Raw genomic sequence first — 21819 nt, 5'->3', positions numbered from 1 at the left:
ACCCACCAAGTTGGCAAAGATGAAAAATGACAGAAATATCTAATATTGGAGGAGCTGTGCAAAGACACTCTAGTTCATTGTTGGTGGAGCTGTGAATTAGTATAACCATTTTAGAAAGCAATATACAGAGTGATCAAAACTATGTAAGTGGAAAGAACTAAATCACAAAATAATTTTTAAAATGAATATTGTAAAATTAAAAAGAACAAACATGACCTCAAAGAAGTAATATGAGGAAATATGCCTATCACATTTCTTTGCAGAGTTATAAGGTCCATAGTTATGGAACATGGCATATTTTCTTTTTTTTTAAACCCTTACCTTTTGTCTTAAATCAGTACTGTATATTCAGTGGTTCCAAGGCAGAAGAGTGGTAAGGGCTAGGCAATAGGGGTTAAGTGACTTGCCCAGGGTCACACAGCTAGGAAGTGTCTGAGGCCAAATTTGAACCCAGGACCTCTGATCTCTGGGCCTGGATCTCAATCCACTGAGCCACCCAACTGCCTCCCCATAGTATATATTCTCACTTTTTTTTTTAAGGCATTGATCAGTTTTTCTGGGTAAGAGGTAAGATTCTGGAAGAAATTTTGACAATGTAAAAACGAAAGATATCAATAGAAAAAAATTTAAATACTGTGGAGTACAGTAAATTCATGATCATTCAGTAGTAGATTATTCATCTTGTAGATAGAAGGAAAGCAGAAAACTGGGGTTTGGAGAGAAGTTTACAGCAAGTTTCTCTGATAAAGGCTCAGATCTATTTAATTTATTCAAATATAGAAAACTGAGTCAAATTTATAAGACTATAAGAATATATATACACCCACTCCCTCACACTAGCTGTTGCTGTGATTTATCCCCCTTCTCCCTGGCACATTCCAAACCTGTCAGTGACTCCTTTAACAGCTGCCCAGGTTTAGACCCCTTGAGAGGTTGGGTAGATGGTTAACCTCTCTAGGACCAACCTGAGGTTGAATTGATTGATAATGGGTTATTGATTGGCTTTGGAAAGGATTGAAATCTGACTGCATAATTAATCCTCCCTTCCCAAAGGCTGTGATAGAATAACCACTCAGGAAGGTACTTCGTTGAATAACTATATTATCTATTGGTGGGGAAAAGATAACAAGGTATTAGGATTGGGGATTGGAAACCCTATTGCTATATTTGACTATTAATCTAATTGATGATCAGGACTGGAGACTGCTAGGCTGGTAGAGGCTTGAGGTCTTCACCCTCTCTCTATCTCTGACCAGACCTGCCTACAGACAAGCCAGAGAATAGGGAAGGCTATTGATGTAGATATGGCTTGATGGTTTGTGTATTCACTCAGCTCTACTACCACTGATACTGATGGCTCACTAGCTCTCTCAGTCAACAAGGATATAGGTTCAGGTTCAGGCCTACCCTTTCCACCCTTCAACCACCCTTTCACTTCCTTCTACCCAGTTTGAACCAAAGATGTTCGCTCAAGTCCCAGCTCAGAGATCTGAGCCCCTCCCCCCCCATCTGTAGTCCTTAGGGGGTATATATAGGCTGTGGGCCAACCGATGTTTGCCTCTGGCTCACAGCACCTGGGACAGCACATTCCAAACTCTCAACTGCCAGCGCTGTCAGTCAAGGTGGTATCTAACTTGTTCCAGATTAATGATTTTAACAAACTACTATAAAGAGCAATTTGGAACTAGGTTCAAAAAGCTATAAAACCAAGCATATACTTTGGCCCCATAATACCACTACTAGGTGTGTTTCCCAAAGAAATTTTTTTTTTATATATACAAAAATATTTATAGCAAGTCTTTTTATGGTGGAAAAGAACTGGAAGTTGAAGGGATAGCCATCAAATGGGGAATGGCTAACAAGTTGTGGTATATGATTATGAAAGAATATTATTTTGCTATAAGAAATTATAAGCATAATGCTCTCAAAAAATCTGGAATTATAAAGTAGATCAGAACCAGTAAAACCTTTGTATGTAGTAATCGCAATATTGTAAGGATGATCAACTGTAAATGACTCAGCTGTTCTCAGCAATACAATGATCCAAGACAATTCAGAATGACTTAGGATGAAAAATGCTCTCCCCTTCCAGAGAAAGAACTGATAATGTTTGAATGCAGATCAAAGCATACTGTTTTTAACTTTATTTTTGTTGTTTTGGGTCTGTGTTTTCTTTCACAACATGGCTAATATAGAAATGTTTCAGGTGACTTCACATGTATAACATATCAAAATGTCTGCCTTCTCAAGGAATGGGGGAGAAGAGAAAGGGAAAGACAGAATTTGGAGCTCAAAATTTTTAAAAGTTAATGTTAAAAGTTGGATTTTACATGTAATTGGAAAAAATAAGATATTTTTAGAATGTCAGTAATATTTGCTAAACTAAAATCACATGAACATCTTTTAATTAACAAAAATCAATTTTCTTCCCATCCCTGAAAAAAAAACTTTGTAAAAATAAATACTCATAGTCAAAAAAGATAAATTGACTGTCAAAAAAAATAGCCTCTGAACACATGGGTTGATGCAGACATGATTGGGGATGTAGACTCAAAACGACCACACCAATGCAACTAGCAATAATATAGAAATAAATCTTGATCGATGACACATGTTAAAACCAGTGGAAATGCATGTTGGCTATGGCAAGGTGGTCTGGGGGAGGGGGGGTTAAGGGGAAACTAAGAACATGAATCATATAACCATGGAAAATTTTTCTAAAAAATAAAATATTAAAAAAAAATTTTAAAAAGACTCATTATGCACCCTTTCAGAACGTAGATACCATTCTTCTTCATGAGGCCTCTGGAATTAGCTTTCAAAGATTTTGTTTGTTTCTTTTTGCTTGCACAGCAAATATGTTTATATAATTATAATATATAAATCGTTCTGGTTCTCTTCACTTTGCCCTGCATTTGTTCATATAAGTCTTCCCAGGTTTCTCTGAAAATGTTCCTTTCGTTATTTCTTACGACACAATAGTATTACGTTCACGTCCCTTAATTTGTCTGGCCATTCCCCTGTTATCTCCTGTAGTCTCTCCCACCGCAAAAAGAACTGTTATAAATATTTTAATATAGGAGTAAGCTGGCTAGCTCAGTGAATTGAGAGCCAGGCCCAGAGTCAGAAGGTCCTAGGTTCAAATCTGGCCTCAGACACGTCCTAGCTGTGTGACCCTGGGCAAGTCCCTTAACCCCCTTTGCCTAGTCCTTACCATTCTTCTGCCTTGGAACCAATACACAGTATTTTAAATTAAATTAAGGGTTTAAAATTTTTTCAAATGTTTTAATATACACAAGACTTTTTCCTCTTTCTTTGATTTCTTTGAGGTATAGGCCCCATTCTCTTCAGTCTATAGTACATTATAGATAGCTCTAGATAGAGATAAAAAGATCTCCTACCTCAGATTCCTAATTTATCAATAAGGAAACTAAAAATGAAAAGCTGTAATTTTTCCAAAGTGATACACATAGTAGGTGGCAGAAGCAGAATCAAACCACAATATTCATGTAACAAATGCAATATTCTTTCTCTGATCTTCTCCATCAGTGCCCATGGTCAAAAAATCTTTACCATGATCAATGTTTTAGAGATAAGCCTCTCCAAACTTTCATCAGAGAAGAAAATCATTCTCTCACCCAACTCATGTTTGAAACTTTTCTAATTTGGTAGACATTGTCCTCTAGTAGCATAACTTTTGAGAACCCAGAGTCATTTCCTCAGCCCTAGAAGATGCTATCAAAGGGTTTTGATTAACCTAATTATAATATTTGTGTTTTTAAAATCTCTCTTTTTTTTTTCCTTTAAAGGAATTATTTGAGGAAGCTGAGGAAGTTTATCAGTCTGGAATTAAGAACTGTCCAGAGAGTTCTGACTTACACAACAACTATGGAGTTTTTTTAGTTGATACTGGTAAGATTAAATGTGATAATGATATTTCTGTATGCAGAGCAAGCAGGTTCAGTCTTATCTCCACCTTATTGTGGAGGGATTCATCTTGAGGAGAACAGCTTTCTCTCTAGTCCATTCCTTGACTATCTCTTCTGAAAAGTGACTTTCCTTTAATACCAAATATAGGAAAATATCAAATACTCCTCCCTCTCTCAGTCCTCCGCCGCCAGAAGTCCTTTCTCCTTCTTCCTCCTCCAGAGAATTACTTGGAATTCTCCCTGGTCTTAACTCTCAGTAACTGTCATCAGTGGCCTTCTTCTGGCTCTTTTTGTCCCATCCCCCATCCTTACATATTTAATGTATAAAAGTCTGTTCTCCCCCTGTATTTGGTGTCCGGCTCTAAATGGAGGAAGGGTCCTGGTCCCAATTTGTTAGGCATCTGGCATGTATTGATTAATAAGGTTGATATGCTCAGAACATCAAAGCTTTGTTTCCTTAAGTCATTTCTTCTTTTGCTGAATACATGTTCTAATTAGACACCCCTCTAAGTAAGGGTTATGGGGAAGGTCCACCCTGGTCCTGGGATCTCTTCTTGCTCTCATATATATCCTATTCCTAGGCACTGGAGTGTACCATGTGTGGATTATTTCTGGTTCAAACAGGTCTCTAGCTTCTGTAGACCTCCCTGCCTATCTCCCTCTGTTGAGAAAGCAGGACAAATAGCTCTCTGTGACTTTTTCTGACCATTACCAGCAGGTTTCAGTCTAGTGCATTTTCTAGATTTTTTCGGAGAAGTTTGAGGATGGGAACTCATGACATTGTTTCCTTCCTACTACTTCATCATCTTAGTGCATGCTCTCTCTCTCTCTCTCTCTCTCTCTCTCTCTCTCTCTCTCTCTCTCTCTCTTTTTCTCTCTCTCTCTCTATCTCTCTGTCTCACTCTCTTTTTTTCTCTGCTTCAGTAAAATATTCGTGGAAGTCTCTCATGAGAAAATGTCATATTGTAGTACATATTGTAGTTCAACTAACACCAGCTATAGATTCAGGTAACTTGAGTTTGAATATTAGCTCTGCTACTTACTAATCTGTGTAACCTGAGGCATTACCAACCATATGAATAAGTTACTTAAATTCTCTGAGTTTCAGTTTCCTCTTTTATGGAACTGAACAACTTGTATGGTCCCTGCCAGCTCTAAGACTATGATCCTTTGCCATGGTAGACAGAATGATGAATTGTGGACTGGATGGTAATATAGATTTGTACCCAATTTAACTAAATTAATGTTTGTTGATTCTGGATCCTGAAGGAAGTATCTATTTTTTTATCTACATGGCCCCTTCTTTGACCTATGCCATTTTATATTTTACCATTGATATTAACGAAAACAGAAATGCCATGGATTATATATTATATATAGGAAGGATTTTTAAAAATAGGTTGACTGTGTTGGCCCTCATTGGTTCAAACCTCAACTTTGGTTACTTCCTTCAATTTCTTACCACTCCAACAGCCAAAATCCTTTTCATAATATACCCATATTGTTTTCTCACTCTCCTGATCAAAAACCTTCAAAAATTCCTTATTGCTTACTGAATAAATTCCTAATCTTCTTACTCAAGACTGGACAGAACAGGAACTTAACACACTCTGGTTCAAATCTGCTTTTCTTTTCTTTTCTTTTCTTTTCTTTTCTTTTCTTTTCTTTTCTTTTCTTTTCTTTTCTTTTTTTTTAAACCCTTACCTTCTGTCTTGTAGTCAATTGTATTAGCTCCAAGGCAGAAGAGTGGTAAGGGCTAGGCAATGGGGATTAAGTGACTTGCCCAGGGTCACACAGCTAGGATGTGTCTGAGGCCAGATTTGAACCTAGGACTTCCCATCTCTAGGCTTGGCTCTCAATCCACTGAGCTACTCAGCTGCCCCTCAAATATGCTTTTCAAGAATCATTTCATAATATTTACCTTCATACATTTCATGTTGTAGTTAAACTTTTTTACTTTACTTTTTTTCTACCCTCTCCAGTTTTCAGTGCCTTTATTTAAACCATCTCCCTCGCCTAGAATATAATCTGCCATCTCTATTTGTAGAAACTCCTTCTTCTAAGAGCCATTTCAAGTACTAATTTCCTCAGAAACACTTCTGTGACCACTTACAACCATTTCCTCTCTGTTTCTCCCTGTGTAAAGTGATATGTCTTTCCTAAAATTCCTGAGGACATTTTTTGAACTTCTTATATCACATTCTCCTTTTATGATAATTATTTGTGTACTCATTATTTCTCTTCCACGGACAGAACTAGGAGCATTGCATGAAATTTATAGTTCTAGATCAAGAGAAATTTTCTAATAATCACAGCAGGCTTGTAGTAGACTGGACTGCCTTGTAAATACTTATTCATGAAATGTCCAAGCAGAGTTCAATGGTAATTACTTCCAAAATCTCTTTCAACTCTTAAGATTTAATGATTATGTGATTTCTTTTTATTTATCCTGCTTAGCCCCTACTTAAGATGCTAATGAGCTACTTTCATTTCAAACTTTGTTAAATAATCCCCAAACCAGGTATCAGGAAAGAAAAGAAACAGTGATTTGTAGTTTGCTGAATTAATATTGATCAATATAATTATTAAATTAGGAGTGAAACTAAGATGCTGACGTATTTTACAACTTCAGGGACATTCAAATCTAAGCAAACGCTTCTCTGACTTCAGGGGCTCCAGAGAGTGCAATGTATCACTACCAACAAGCCATCCACCTTAGCCCACGTCATCATGTGGCCATGGTTAATCTTGGTAGACTCTACAGGTCTTTGGGAGAGAACAAAGAAGCTGAAGAATGGTACAAACGGTAAGCATGTGAAATGGAGGGAAAAGTGGTTTGTTCTTCCAACTTGTCCTAAAATAAAACATTCACATTTCTTTTGAAGCTCCTCTTGAAATCAGCTTTCATTTTTGTAGCCATTAGCCTGACGCCTTTTTCCCCGGGTAGTGCTGGGAAAGAGGACATGAGAGCTGTCTTCAAATGTTTGAATAACTGTCACCTAGAAAAGAGATTAATTACATTTAATATGTGTCATCCAGACAAAAGAAGTAGGATACAAATGTTGTCTCAACATGTAAACTCAATATCTTACTGGTTGGGTAATCTGCTAAAATTGGTTGTATTGGCTATGTCTTTTCTGAGACTTTTATTTTAGTGTAGCTTGCAGAAAGGTTACATTAAAACTTTTACACAGTTTTTCTCTTAGACAAAGAACTCTCATTAGTTTTCTTGTCCTTGGCTTAAAAGGAGGATAAGTAGGAATAGAGTCTCTGAAAAGATGAAAATCCTTTCCGCAGAGGAGTACTAAAATAAGTATGATGTAAAAACTCTTCATGATTGTTTGACATTCCCCCATTGAGTGAATCTGAGCTTCTCTAGATGCTCTGTTCCTGAAGGATATTTTTACCTTTACTTTCCACACTGTTCAGCAACCTGGGAATTGCCTAGGGTTTTGCTCAACCTTCGTCACTCATCACTTTTTGGTTTGTTAAAGAAAAGCTCTTAGTCTCTAGCCATGATCCATCAAGTCACCTTTTCATCAGTCATCATATTTCAGCTCAAATGGTCCTCTAAATGCTAAATAACATTGTAGCTCTCAGGGAAAACACTCAGAAATGTGTTTGTCTTATTCTGTACTTGGTTGCATGGTTACCTCAGATGATGAAATATATTCCCATGGAAATCTCCATATTTCTGAAGCCTCAGATTAGATAACCCAAATAGCTATATACATATATATATATATTTTTTTTTAATTTTAAACCCTTAACTTCTGTGTATTGGCTTATAGGTGGAAGATTGGTAAGGGTAGGCAATGGGGGTCAAGTGACTTGCCCAGGGTCACACAGCTGGGAAGTGTCTGAGGCCGGATTTGAACCTAGGACCTCCCGTCTCTAGGCCTGACTCTCAATCCACTGAGCTACCCAGCTGCCCCCTATACATATATGTTTAATTTTGAAATCCTTACCTTCCATCTTAGAATCAATACTGGCAAAAGAGTGATAAGGACTAGGCAATGGGGGTTAAGTGACTTACCCAGGGTCACACAACTAGGAAGAGTCTGAGGCCATATTTGAACCCAGGATCTCCCATCTCTAGACTTAGCTCTCAATCCACTGAGCCACCTAGCTGCCCCATATATATATATACATACACATATATATTTTAATTTTTTAATGGGTCTAGGTAAAAGAATATGGATGGATCAATACAAATCCATTGCCTCTCAAAGAAAAGACCCTCCATTGCCTCTCAAAGAAAAGACCCTCCAAACATGTGTTCTTGAATAAATACAACTCAACAGAGTCAAATCTTTATTAAAAGGAAAACATGATTATGTTACTTCATTTCATTTTTTTACTTTGAATTGCTAGTACCAGTACAGTGCCTGGGTGGTTCTCATCAAATTCTGATCAATAGATTGATTACTTATATTTCCTTTATCTTGCTACAAATCAAAATCATTTTGGAAATTTAAACAGAGCAATCTTGTGAAAAATTATCCTCTTCGGGGGGCAGCTGGGTAGCTCAGTGGATTGAGAGCCAGGCCTAGAGACGGGAGGTCCTAGGTTCAAATCTGGCCTCAGACACTTCCCAGCTGTGTGACCCTGGGCAAGTCACTTGACCCCATTGCCTACCCTTACCACTCTTCTGCCTTGGAGCCAATACACAGTGTTGACTCCAAGACGGAAGGTAAGGGTTTAAAAAAAAATAATCCTCTTCAAGTATGAACATTTATGAAACATGCCGCTTAAAAGAAAGTGTTTTAGAATGATATTGATAATCATTTGGGAAATGGCTGAACAAATTGTGGTACGTGTTGGTGATGGAATACCATTGTGCTATAAGAAATGATTGAGCAATATTTCAGAAAAAGCTGGAAAGATTTGCATGAGTTGAGGCAGAGCGAAATAAGCAGATCTTGGAGAACATTATATACAATAACAACATGTTGTATTGTACAATGATCAACTGTGAAAACTTAAATACTCTCAGCAATGCAGTGATCTACAACAATCCTGAAAAACTTATGATGGGGAATGCTATCCGCCTTCAGAAAAAGAACTGTTAAAGTTGTATGGATACGGATCAAAGCAGTGTATCTACGGTTTTATTTGGGGGTTTTGGTTTTGTATGAGTGTGCTCTTACATCAACGACCAATATGGAAGTGTTTGCAATATAATAAATATAAATCTTTTTTAAAAGAGTGATATAGATAAGAATCACCAAAAATGAGAAGGTTGAAGGGCTGGCATTCTGCACAGATCACAATTCCAGAGAAGGATCAAAGTTAAAAAAAAAATGTTGTCCTCTTTCTTAATATTTAGAGCTCTGGATATAACACAAACTGCTGAAATACTTTCCCCACTGGGAGCACTATATTACAACACTGGCAGGTATGAAGAGGCATTACAGATTTACCGTGAAGCTGCAACACTCCAGCCTTCAGCTAAGGAAATCCAGCTGGCCCTGGTAAGAACAATTGAATCCAAGACTAAGAAAGATTTAAAAACTGATTTACATTCAGAAATTGCTAGTACTTGGTTCTTAGGAGAATTTGGGAAAATATTTGAGCCAGAAGGCATCTATGAGTCTCACCTGGGAGTTCTTAAAGGGAAATCTATTGTCAGCAAGAAAAGAGTGAGGGAAAAAGAGTAGATCAGCAGCAGACACTGTGGGGAGACACTTCATCCCCGCACAAGACTAATGAGTTTTTTAGCTATGGAAGAATCTGATTGATGGCTCTTTGGTACACTTATTGCTTTTCTCTATTTTATGGAGTTTATATTATAACAAAAGTAATTAATTATCTCAGTAACTTGAAGTTACGAGAATTCCGAACAGTCAGATGGGTTTGCTTACATACCAATTAAAATTTTATCTCTAGTTAATCTCAGGCCTCTATTTGAGGCAACAATAAGGATACAGGAAATGTTTAGGTGAAAGTAAGTGGACCATATTACAGGTCTTTTGCTAGACAGGCATCATAAGAGAAGTTGGGGAAAAAGTACACCTTTCGAGGGACCTTCCCTTCGTCCTTGAAGAAGTGAGTACAAGTGATAACTTCGGTCTTGGTCCTCTGTTCAGAGATGCCTCGTTCTCTCTGTTGCATCTGCTTTCCTCTAAATTTGTATTGTTACCTGTCTCTATTCTTTCTATCTTGGCTTGTTAAATCCTAAGTAGGACTCGGAAGTCTACCCATAACGTCTGCTGCCAGTCAGTTCCAATGGTCCCCACTTCTTTCTTTGTCTTCTCTTTTGCAGACTGTGTGTTTCCCTCTAAGAACTCCCAAGCATGACTCAATCCTGTCTTCTAGCTCAAGGATTTTCATGGTCCCAAATCACTTTCATAACTATGAGGGAATACTTCTCTTTATAAACTACAAATCTTAAAATGCCAGTCAGTTATCCAGTCCCAGTAAGACCAGAATATGAACAATATGTGTTTCACCCAATCCGTGGCACTCTCTCAGTCGAGAAACCCCGGCATCTACGGTATTCTAGTTAGTTTCTCTTCAAATGTTAAAATGCTACCCAGTGTTAAATTTCATTCACAAAAGATAGATATACCCAAATCATCAGTCTTTGCTCTTCCTACTTATTAAGGTAGCAACAAACGAAACTTCCTCAGCCACCAGGACACTCATCTGTTAAAACCATAAAATATATTCAAAAATGGGAATGTAGGCCAAAATCTTCCATCCATAAAGGGCTACTTTAGCATACATTCCTTTCCAAATACTTAAAAGGCATAAGAAGAGAACCAGAGACTTTTATCAAATGGTTCCTGCAGCAATATCAGTGAAATACCAGGTGAGCTCTGAAAATCCTTAAACCGAAGCATTGTTACTCTGACTTAAGGTAAGTAAAAAATTAGGTTTGGAAGAAAAAGTAACAAAGCATCGATACTGTTTTTTAGGCTCAGGTTTTAGCAATGATGGGGCAGACAGAAGAAGCTGAAACAATGACCAACCACATTGTATCGGAAGAGGCTGGATGCCTGGAATGTTATCGCCTGTTATCAGCAATCTACAGTAAACAGGAACATTACCCCAAGGTACTGTGGCGGCGCTCTATCGAGCTGCTGCTTCTACTAAAATTTTTAAATGTGCTCTGGGTCTACTGGTGATAGGTGGAGAAAGCTTCTAAATTCAAACAGGACTAAAGGAAGGCTGGGTTATCTTGGGTTTATTCATAACGTTGAGTAGCTTCCATATTTTTTTAACCCAATGCCTCTATGACCAGTTATGATACAAATTTCTACTTTTAAAAAATAATATTACTTTGGACTTAGTAGCATCTTTCCTTCTAAAAACAAATGGTCTTCTTAGACATTATTAGCTCATTTTATTTTGCTTCTCAGTATTATAATGTTGCTGAAGATAGATAGATACCTCGTGCAACCTCCTGCCGTCCATCCTGTATGGACTTTTGTTCATGTCCTCCAATAAGTTCTCCATAAAAATTCCATCCAACATGCTGCAGACTTTTCCTTGATTTCCCCTGACATTTATAAGAACAGTTCGGGGGTAGTCGGGCTGTTAATTGTCATCCTTCCCCTTTGAAATGTGACTGGCAGCTAGGTGGTACAGCGGTTTGATCTTTTTTTTTTTTTTTTTTTTTTTAAATAGTGAGGTGGTACAGTGAGTAGAAAGAGCATTGGGCAAATTTTACCTCAGACACTTACTAATTGTTCAACTCTGGAGGAAGTCATTTAACCTCTTTCTCCTTCAATTTCCTCATGTATAAAATGGAGATAGCACCCCACTTTAAGATAATAGCATCTGCCTCCTAGGATTGTTGTGAGACTCAAAGAAGAAAATAATTCTAAAATGCTTAGCACAAGTTCCCTGAAACATTATAACCACTATATAAGTGTCATCTATGTCACTTTTTCATATATTCCAATTGGCACAAGTTTATAAAGTAGGAAACTGAGGTATAGGGAAGTGAAGTGATTTCCTGAAGATCAGATCATTTGTCTGTGGCAAAGATAAGATTAGTATTTGGGCCTTGAATTTTTACAATATCTATTTCTTATGTTTATTTTTTCTCTTTAGGCACTAGAAGCTATTGAAAAAGCTCTCCAGCTAAAGCCAAAGGATCCTAAAGTCATATCAGAGCTTTTCTTCACGAAAGGAAACCAACTAAGAGAACAGAATTTTCTTGATAAAGCATTTGAGGTATGTTGAACAAAGCCAAGATACTCTATTTTTAGTTCCGTAACTACAATGAATTAGAATTAATAAGAATTTCCACTTGTTTCGGTGCCTCGTTGTGACATGGTGGTGTTTGTTGGCAGGGAGGCAGTGTCAACCCCTGCTCTGGCAGGTCCTCCCAAAGTGAAAAGGTTTTATGCGCAGGTCTTGTGATAGGGTATGTTTGTTTTCCAAGGATTCTCCTGGTTGAGTTTGTTGAAGGCTTATTACTAGTCTGACTTTTTGAGGTATTTCAGCCATGACATATGTTGGAAAATGTCCACTAAATCATAGAGAAGCTCTCATGTGTATCGGTGAAGGGAATACCCACACTGATGGAATTTTAAATGCTTGAAGCTATGTAGAAGTCAAATGTTAATTATAGCTAGCATGATTAAGAAATATTGTCACCTGATTAATTGAATTTCTTTATTGATCCTTTTCCTTTCAGATATTTTGGGAAATATTCCAAAATACATTATTCCAATTTCTCATCTTATAAGTAGAGTACAATAAGCATAAAGCAGAATCCTTTTTTGAAAATTATGATCAAGGATTTGTTAGTCATCATTCTGATCATCTTTAGCCTAACTTTGGCTCCAAAGTACATTTTTCAGTTTTCCTACAGTTACCTACCTGAATAATACAGTAGAATCAGATTAGACAACTTACTCCCATCAATGTATCTTGAATATTCAGATTATGTCTTAGTGGCTTTACCCTTTCCTTCCTGTCCCTCCCTAACACACCTTAACTTCAAGGTTCAATTCAAGTTCTAACTCTGCCATCCAACTTCTTCTATCTAGCTAAACCCAAATTGATTTCTATCTTCAATGAAATATTAAGCACCTTTGTCCCACTTACTTGAAACAGTGGTAATTTGTAATATTCTAACATCATAATTTTAACTACAAATAAATAAATGAATAAAATCTGTGATTTTATCAGAGGAGGAAACCCTTGGTATGACAAATCCCTCCAGCTAGACAGATTGTAACCATTACATAATTTAGATAAATTCTAGAAAGTTGCCTGATTTGTCCAGGGTCACATTGCTTCTAAGTTCTGAGTCAAGATTTGAACTCAGATCTTCCTGGCTCCTGTTTCAGTGCTCAGCTTGGTATACCAACCTTCTCTAACAGAATATTGATGGAACAGACCATTTTGAAAAGTAATGAACTCCTTTGTTGCTGGAAGTATTTAAGCAGGAGTCAGATTAGGACTTATTAAAGATATTATTAGAATAATTTCTGCTCTAAGAGTGAAGTTGTAGCAGACAATCTCCCAGGTCTCTTTCCATTTCTATGATTCCTAAAGCTTTACTGCTGCTACTGCTGCTACTGCTGCTACTGCTGCTACTGCTGCTGCTGCTGCTGCTGCTGCTACTACTACTACTACTACTACTACTACTACTACTACTACTACTACTACTACTACTACTACTATTACTACTACTACTACTGGTACTACAACCTACAGTGAAAACAACTGAAAAGAACAGAGTATTCTTAGAGATTAAGGCCAATGGGAACTAATGTACCATAGTAAAAATTACCTGTATTCTCTAAAGGATCCTAGAGTTTTTGTGAGGCTATAAGGATGATTCTGCTGGGAAAGCTTATAGTTTCTTCTCCTTTACACTTAGCAAAACTTAGGTGATCCAGTAAATGGAATAAAATCATAGGGATAAAACAGGCCATTCGTGGAAATAATGGCTGTCATTTTGTGATCATTGTATTAATAATTTAAATTTTCTATAAATAAAAGAGTTTATATAACAAATATAATGTATTTTTAATGAAGATTTGCTTTCTGACCTGAAGCTATTTCTTATTTATTTAGAGCTATCAAGTAGCTGTGCAACTGAACCCTGAACAAGCACAAGCCTGGATGAATATGGGTGGAATTGAACACATTAAGGTAGCAAAAAGAACTTCTTTTTACATAGACCAGTTTTCTTTTCAGTTGTTTTTTTTCCTTACTCTCATCAATTAATGGTACAGAAAGGAGAAACTCCCAAGTGATAATCCACCACCCCTAGATACTTTGCTCCCATCCCATCCCTCAAACATACAAATGTTATTTCTTGTTATTTTCCTAGAATTTCTTAGAGTTTGTCAGTTAACTCCTACTACAAGACTTAGAGCAAGTGTTCATCTGGAGCCCATTTGAAATATTTTAAGAAATATTTTGATAGCTATATTTTCCTTTGTAACTATATATTTCATTTTATGCATTTAAAAACATTATTCTGAAGAGTTGGTAGGTTTGAATGAATCTTTGGCACTTACAAAAAGATTATGAACCACTGATCTAAATGATGAATATAGCCTGAAAATCTAAGTGTTTAAAGATACAATTGACTTTGCTATTTATAGGATGTGTTTTTATCTATCTATTCATCCATCCATCAATCGATCTATTTACCTGTCTGTCTGTCTCTCTACCTTTGGCTATCTATTAGTTTTCTAATATTTTTAGTTGTATTCTCAATTCATCAATTTTTCTTACAATTTTTTGTTAACAAAAATACTTAGAGTACAAATTTCTCCCTAAAGGCTGTTTTGGCTTCATCCTCAGAATTTTAGAATGACGTTGTATTGTCGTTATTTTCAGTGAAATTCTCTATCATATCTATAATTTATTCTTAAGCAATTCTTTAGGATTGAACTACTTAGTCTCTTTTTCCAGTGGCCCTTTAACATATTTTTATTGCATTGAGAATGACGAAGTAAGTGTATAAAATATTTTTTTTACTTTTCTACATTTGTTTAATGATCTTATTATTATATATTATTATATTATATTAAAATTATAACATTTAATTAATTTAATGTCATAGAACATGATCAGTTTTTGTAAAGGTGCCATTCACACCTTAGAAATATGTATACCCTTTTCTTTTTTCATTTAGTAATCACCAGACATCTTTTATATCTAATTTTTCTAAACTTCTGTTCAAGTCCTTTGTCATTTCTTATTTGCTTTTAGTTAAATTTATCAAGGCCTGATAGAGATAAATTGAGATTCCTTAATTGAAATTGTAGTTTTATTGTCCCTTTCTACTTATAATTCATTTAGTTTCTTAAAGTATTTAGAAGCCATGTCATTGGGTACATATGTTACATATTAAAATTAATTCAATATTTAATTTACCAACAAGCAAAATGTAGTTTCCTTTTATTTCTGAAGTTCATTTATGTTGTTTGTTTATCTGAAATCAAAATTGCTACCTCTGAATTTTTTGTGTGTTTAACCAAGACATAATAGCTTTTGCTCCAACCCTTCATTTTAATTCAGTATGAGAATTAATGTTTCAAGTATGCTTCTGGTTGGATTTTGCTTTCTAAAATATTCTAATAACCTCTTCTATTTTATTAGTACATTCATCCCATTCATATTCACAGTTATGATAGTTAATGGTTTCCTTCCATTCTATTCTCCTACGCTTTTCCTTTTTTATATCCTCCTTCCCTTCAAAAGGTTATGACACACTCTCCCACAAACAAGTACATATGGAGACCAGGGGAAAGTAGGCTCACACATATGTGGCAAAGTAGTAACTCAAAGCTCCGGATTTCTGGCTAGAAATTCTTTTGTACCATTCATTTAGCTGAAGATGTTCCCCTTAACTATCTGGTGTTCTTTTTGTTTAGATCCTTACAATGTTCAGACTGTTTTTGCTATGAATGTAGAGGAAAACCCCATCCTCCCAGGTCCTCAGGCTTGCTGTCCATCCATCCTGGAATCTTCACTATCTCACTTCCTTATCCAAGCAGTTGCTAAGATAGATAGATAGATAGATAGATAGATAGATAGATAGATAGATAGATAGATAGATAGATAGATAGATAGACAGACAGACAGACAGACAGACAGATAGACGGATAGATAGATGGATAGATAGATGGATAGATAGATAGATAGATAGATAGATAGATAGATAGATAGATAGATAGATAGATAGATTTCAACTTTGTAGAATCTCTTAAATGTGCTTCCTTCTTCCCTCAGACACTGTCATTACCCTAACACTTAAAGTTTAGATTATGACTGTAGCTTTCTGGTGGGTCTCCCAGTCTCAAGTCTCTCCCCATTCAAGTCCATCTTCCATTCATCCACTAAAGGGGTTTTCCTTAAATGAAGATCTGATCATGTCACCCTTATTCTTTCCCCTACTCAATAAAAACTCCACTGCTTTCTTATTGCTTGCAGGAGCAAATACAAAATGATCTCTAGCATTCAAAGCCCTTTGTAACCTAGCTCCCTCCTTTTTTCCAATATTCTTACACCTTAGTCCCCAACAGGTGCTCTTTGATCCAGTGACGCTGATCATCTGATTATCACACAAACAAGACACTCCCTCTTTCAGCTCCAGACATTTTCTCTGGTTATCCCCATCCCTGAAACACTCTCCCTCTTTACACTGAGTACTGACCTCCCTAATTTCCTTTAAGACCCAACTAAAATGCCAACATCCAGAAGAAGTCTCCTCTAACCTCTCCTCTCAAATCTAGTCCCTTCCTTCTTTTAATTACTTCTGATCTATTCTACAGATAAATTGCTTTGTACATATTTGTTGTTTCCCCCATTAGATTTAAGCTCCTTGAGGGCAAGGATTCTCTTTTGTATCTTTTCTATCCTCAGCACTTAGCGCAATACCTGGCACATACCATGTGCTTAATAAATGTTTAGTGATTGACTGACCACCTTGGACTCCCCAGGGAGACATTACTATCAGCTAGTAAGAGAATGTTACAAGAACATGTCCCAAATCTTCCAGACCTTTCAAATCTCTCAATATCTCTAGCCAAAGATAGAAAAGGAAAGGGAAAGAAGAGATCTAAGCCAAAGACAAAATTAAAGCCTCTCTTTCAACTCCCTTCCCCAAAAAAGCTCCTCTTCAGAGAGTTTCTGAAATATTCTTTTCTTTCCTGATTTACCACTTGTTAGAGGTTCCTGACTTCAGTTATCTTCTATACAGAACGTGACAAAATCCCTCAGCCAAATGAAACAAACTTCTTGCCATTTGATCCAATAGCTTTCAAAGACTTCACATTTAGTGAAAGCTTATGATTGAGAATAATTGATTGGTCTTTTCAATTGTGGATTGGCTGAATTCAGAGAGAATAAATAGTTGCAGCCTATTACTATAGACCAAGAGAATATAATGAAAACTTGAACCAGGGTGGTGATCATCATCTAAGTGGAGCTGAAGGGATGAATGTAGGACATATAGAGGCAACAGAATCAACAAAACGTGCAACTAATAAGATGAAGGAAGTGAATCCGAAGGAATAGTAAAGGATAAATTCTAGAATGAGAACCTGGTTGCCTAGAAAAATGGCAGTACTGAAAGGAAATATGGAAGATTGGAAGAGAGATGGGTTTAAAGGGAATTGTGAGTTCTGTTTTAGACACGTTAAGTTTCTGATGCCTCTTAGATATCTGGGTAGAGAAGTTTAGGAGATATTGGAGATGTGAAACAAGAATTCAGGAAAAAGCTGAGAAATGACTGTATATTTGACATTCATCTGCCAGGTAGATGGCAAAGTGGACAGAGTACTGGGCATAGAGTCAGGAAGATCTGAGTGCAAATTTAGCCTCAGATATTTACCAGCTGTGTAGCATTGGACAAACATCATTTAATCTCTGTTTTCTGTTTCCTCAACTGTAAATTGTAACTGTAAACTATAAACACTTCCTAGGGTTGTTATAAAAATCAAATGAGATCATTGTAAAGTGCTTTAGCATTATACTTGACACATAGAAAGTACTTAGTAAATGCTTGTTCCGTTCCCTTTCATCCTGTTTTATGTATATAGAGATAACCATGATAATAGAACCTATAGGAACTTATGAGCTCACAATGAGAAAAGAGAAAGAACAGAAAAGTACTTAGTATAGAGCAGTGGTTCCCAAACTTTTTTGGCCTACCACCCCCTTTCCAGAAAAAATATTACTTAGTCCCCTGGAAATTAATTTTTTTTTTAATTTTAATAGCAATTAATAGGAAAGATAAATGCACCCGTGGCCATCACTTCTCCTCTGGATTGCTGCAGTACCCACCAGGGGGTGGTAGCGCCCACTTTGGGAATCACGGTATAGAGCCTTAAAGTAAACCCATTGGTCAGATTTGAAGGTAGGGTAAGAAATAAAGGGTAGTCAACAATGCCAAAATGCTACAAAAAAGTAAAGAAGAAGGATCAGGACTGAAAACAGGACAATGGATTTAGCAATAAAAAAAAAATTTATGAACTTGGTGGAAGCAATTTCAGTCAATAAATGGGGATGGAAGTCAGATTTCAAGGGGCTGAAAAAGTAAATTGGAAGCGAGAAAGTGGAAGCAATGGCTGTAGACAATTTCTTGTAGGTGTTTGGCCATGAAAGAAAAGGGGGAATCCTCTAAAAGAGATCTTCTCACCTGGTTTACTAAAAAAATAATAATAGATTTTTAGGGCTACTCTCAATGATCTCCTAAGTTATAGAAGGGCATCCTATCCCTATATAAGGAAGGAATACAAAAGCACACATCTTTGAAAGTTTTGAATGATCCTTAAATAGATATGCCTCTAATAGAATGGGCCTAAATAAATCAAAATTTGCAGATTTCCGCTGATCAAATTTCTACCATTTCCACTAACCATTTCTACCATTTTATTTCTAAAACATAAATCAGTAGAAGATGGGAGAGGAGGGCATTCTAAAGGAAAGAGATAATAAAAGTAAAGTTGCAGAGATGGGAAAACATAATGTGAGACAGAAAATAATTAATTTTGGCTGAACATACAGCACCTTTAGGGAGGTGGCAGAAAGAAAAGCTGGAAAAGTAATTTGGAGTTCTATTGTGGATAATACTGAGCACCAAGCTGAATAATTTGGATTTAATTTGGCTCCAAGGCAGAAGAGTGGTAAGGGTGGGCAATGGGGGTCAAGTGACTTGCCCAGGGTCACACAGCTGGGAAGTGTCTGAGGACAGATTTGAACCCAGGACTCCCGTCTCTAGGCCTGGCTCTCAATCCACTGAGCTACCCCGCTGCCCCCACTGTAAGTTTTAAAACTAGAGGCTCAGCCTAACATAGGCTACCGTGCTGATTTAGGAATCAGAAAGATGGGTTCAATCACTATCTGATGCAGTAATTCTGTTACCATGGATGCCACACTATAGGGGGCCATCCCTCTATATGATTTTTGGGGTCCAGAGCGGGGTGGTGGCATAGGATGGTTAAAGCAGGAGAAAGAAAATGAGAACAACTAGACTAGTGGTTAGCCCATGCTGTCCCAAATTCTGTGGGCATGGAAGTTTATTATATATCCTTCTCAAAGAGGTCACAGTTGGTAAGGGGCAATAAATCACACATAATCCATTGAAGTCTAAAGAATACAGATGCAAAGACAAATGGTCAAATTCCAAACCCCAATTTCAGGAGGGGATAATTCCAGGAGAGGAAATATCCCAGGGAGATGCTCACCAGTCAAATCCTAAAGGAGTCAGTTCTAATCTGAATATGCACTCTTATCTGATTAACATTTGTTAGGAAAGGAATCATTAACTCAGTAGATGCTAGTCTACCACTTCAAAGCTCTCCAATAAGAATTGTAAAAAAGGTGGGGATCAAAGACTGAGTCAAAAGAGGAGCCTCAGATTTTTATCTTAGATGGCCCATTCAGTCTGCATCCTGACATGCAGTGCAGAAAAATCATACACACAGTTTTACTTGCCGATGATTTTGTAATGGGATCCAGATAAAATATCTGTTACAGACTCTGTTTCTCTAAATGACTCCTAATAACCTTTTTGGAGGGATCAAGTTGATTTTGGATTAACCTACCTTCTGGTACCAGAGCCTTTTTGGGGCTCAAGTGACCAGGACCAAACACAAAGACTGCCTCAGCCTGGATTGGTCACGTAGGGAATCCAGATAACAGGCCCTAAATTTGATCCCATTTCTCCAAAGGTTTTACTACATAGAACGGCTTCCCACACCACACAGTTTTTGGCTTTGGACTTTATGCTATAAGAAAACATTTTGAAACCGTAACAATGGGAGCAGCAGAAGTTATGCTGATTAAAAACTTTCATCATTCATTTCTGATTTTATTGGCATTTCATTATTGCACATGGCATCCCATGAAAATAATAATAGCTAGCATTTATTGTCGTGCTTACTGTGTGCCAGATACTGTGCTAAGCTCTTTACTAATATTATCTCATCTGATCTTTGCAACAGCCCTAGAAGGTAGGAAGAAACTGCAACAGAGGCTAAGTGGCTTGTCCAAGATCACACAGTATCTGAAGCTAGATCTGAATTCTGGTTTTCTTGGCACCAGGTTCAATATTGTGCCATCTATCTGCCTCATCTAGATCAGTCTTAAAAAATGACCTGAAATTCAGTGAGGTTATCTCCGAGTCAGGCACCAGCTGTGTTCTACCCATGAGAATCTCTTTAAGTAATGGTGTCATTTGCAAATAGTTTACCCCAACTTCTCATGCCTTGCATTAATAGAATTTAAAATCTGCCCTCCACTGCCTCACCTTATGGTTTCATGCTTGTTTCTTTACATTCCCCACATTCTGGTCTTATATGTAAATGGCCGTCCACCAGCAAAAATAAAATCGCCACTAGTATATAATATTTCCTTTTTTAAACATTAACATCAAACGGAATATCGATAACGTTGACTTCTCGTTTTTGCCTTTTTCAGATGAAAGTATTCTAATGGAACAGAATGTAACTCTTCTCTTCGTTTTTCCTTCACAGGGACACTATGTTTCTGCAAGAAGTTATTATGAAAAAGCCTTACAGCTGGTTCCAAATAGCAAGTTGCTGAAGGAAAATCTGGCCAAATTGGATCGGTTAGAAAAGCGATTACAGGAAGTTTCAAGGAAAAGATCAGACACAGTAGCACTTTGACTAAGACTCTTGGGATAATTTGAACTTCCTGGGAGAAAGGAAACTATGGGAGGCTTCATTTTCACACCAGTCGAGACAAGACTTTGGTTAAGCTCAGCATTCGGGATGGTGTATATGGAGACATCCATTGCTAACACCAGTGCAATTAAATTTGCATTTCCATAGGTCATAAAGAATGATCAAGAGATTCCTAGCTGAAGAACTCTGGGCAAGTCACTTAACCCCCACTGCCTAGCCCTTATTACTCGTCTACCTTCTAAGATGTAAAGTAAGGGTTTTTATGGAAGGAAGGAAGGAAGGAAGGAAGGAAGGAAGGAAGGGAAAAAAATGATCAAGAACAAAGAAAATAAATAAGGAATAACCAACTGTTATGCTATAGGGATCTCTCCAAACATTGCTCTGTTCTATCAATTTTGAAAGCTCAAGTCTTTTTTTTTTTTTTTAGTTATTTGTGTCAAGAAATTTTAAAAAGTATTGAACACTTTGGAGGCACAGCATCTAGTTCTTGTAGAGGGGTAAAGAAAATGGAAAATCCCGAGACTGTAAACCAAATAGAAAATTCCATGGAATATCAATAAAAGATTTCAAAGGGATAATTTGATTAATCCCGAGGGCCAGTATAATGATGTCCTCAACCTGTGAAGAACCTTAGAAAGAGTAGGGGAATAAAAAGATGAAGCAAGAGAAAAGGAATCTATTTTCAAAACTCTATGAGGAGTAAACAAAGACCCACTCTCTCACAGTTCTTTTTAATCATCATATAATCCCTGCATGTC

General features: G+C 36.9%; 1 protein-coding gene across 1 annotated transcript in view; it reads left to right on the top strand.

The window, feature by feature from the left end:
* Positions 1-21316, top strand: part of TMTC1 (transmembrane O-mannosyltransferase targeting cadherins 1) — a 275250-nt gene extending 253934 nt beyond the window's left edge. The window contains exons 13-19 of the mRNA XM_044679272.1: positions 3810-3912; positions 6600-6735; positions 9259-9403; positions 10850-10987; positions 11991-12113; positions 13971-14048; positions 20891-21316. Coding sequence (XP_044535207.1) covers positions 3810-3912; positions 6600-6735; positions 9259-9403; positions 10850-10987; positions 11991-12113; positions 13971-14048; positions 20891-21043 — 876 coding nt within the window. The 3' untranslated portion in view covers positions 21044-21316. The remainder of the gene's footprint in view (positions 1-3809; positions 3913-6599; positions 6736-9258; positions 9404-10849; positions 10988-11990; positions 12114-13970; positions 14049-20890) is intronic.
* The last annotated feature ends 503 nt before the right edge of the window (positions 21317-21819 follow it).

Source organism: Gracilinanus agilis, chromosome 5 (genome assembly GCF_016433145.1).
Source record: "Gracilinanus agilis isolate LMUSP501 chromosome 5, AgileGrace, whole genome shotgun sequence".
Classification (NCBI taxonomy): domain Eukaryota; kingdom Metazoa; phylum Chordata; class Mammalia; order Didelphimorphia; family Didelphidae; genus Gracilinanus; species Gracilinanus agilis.
This window is presented reverse-complemented; position numbering and strand designations above follow the sequence as displayed.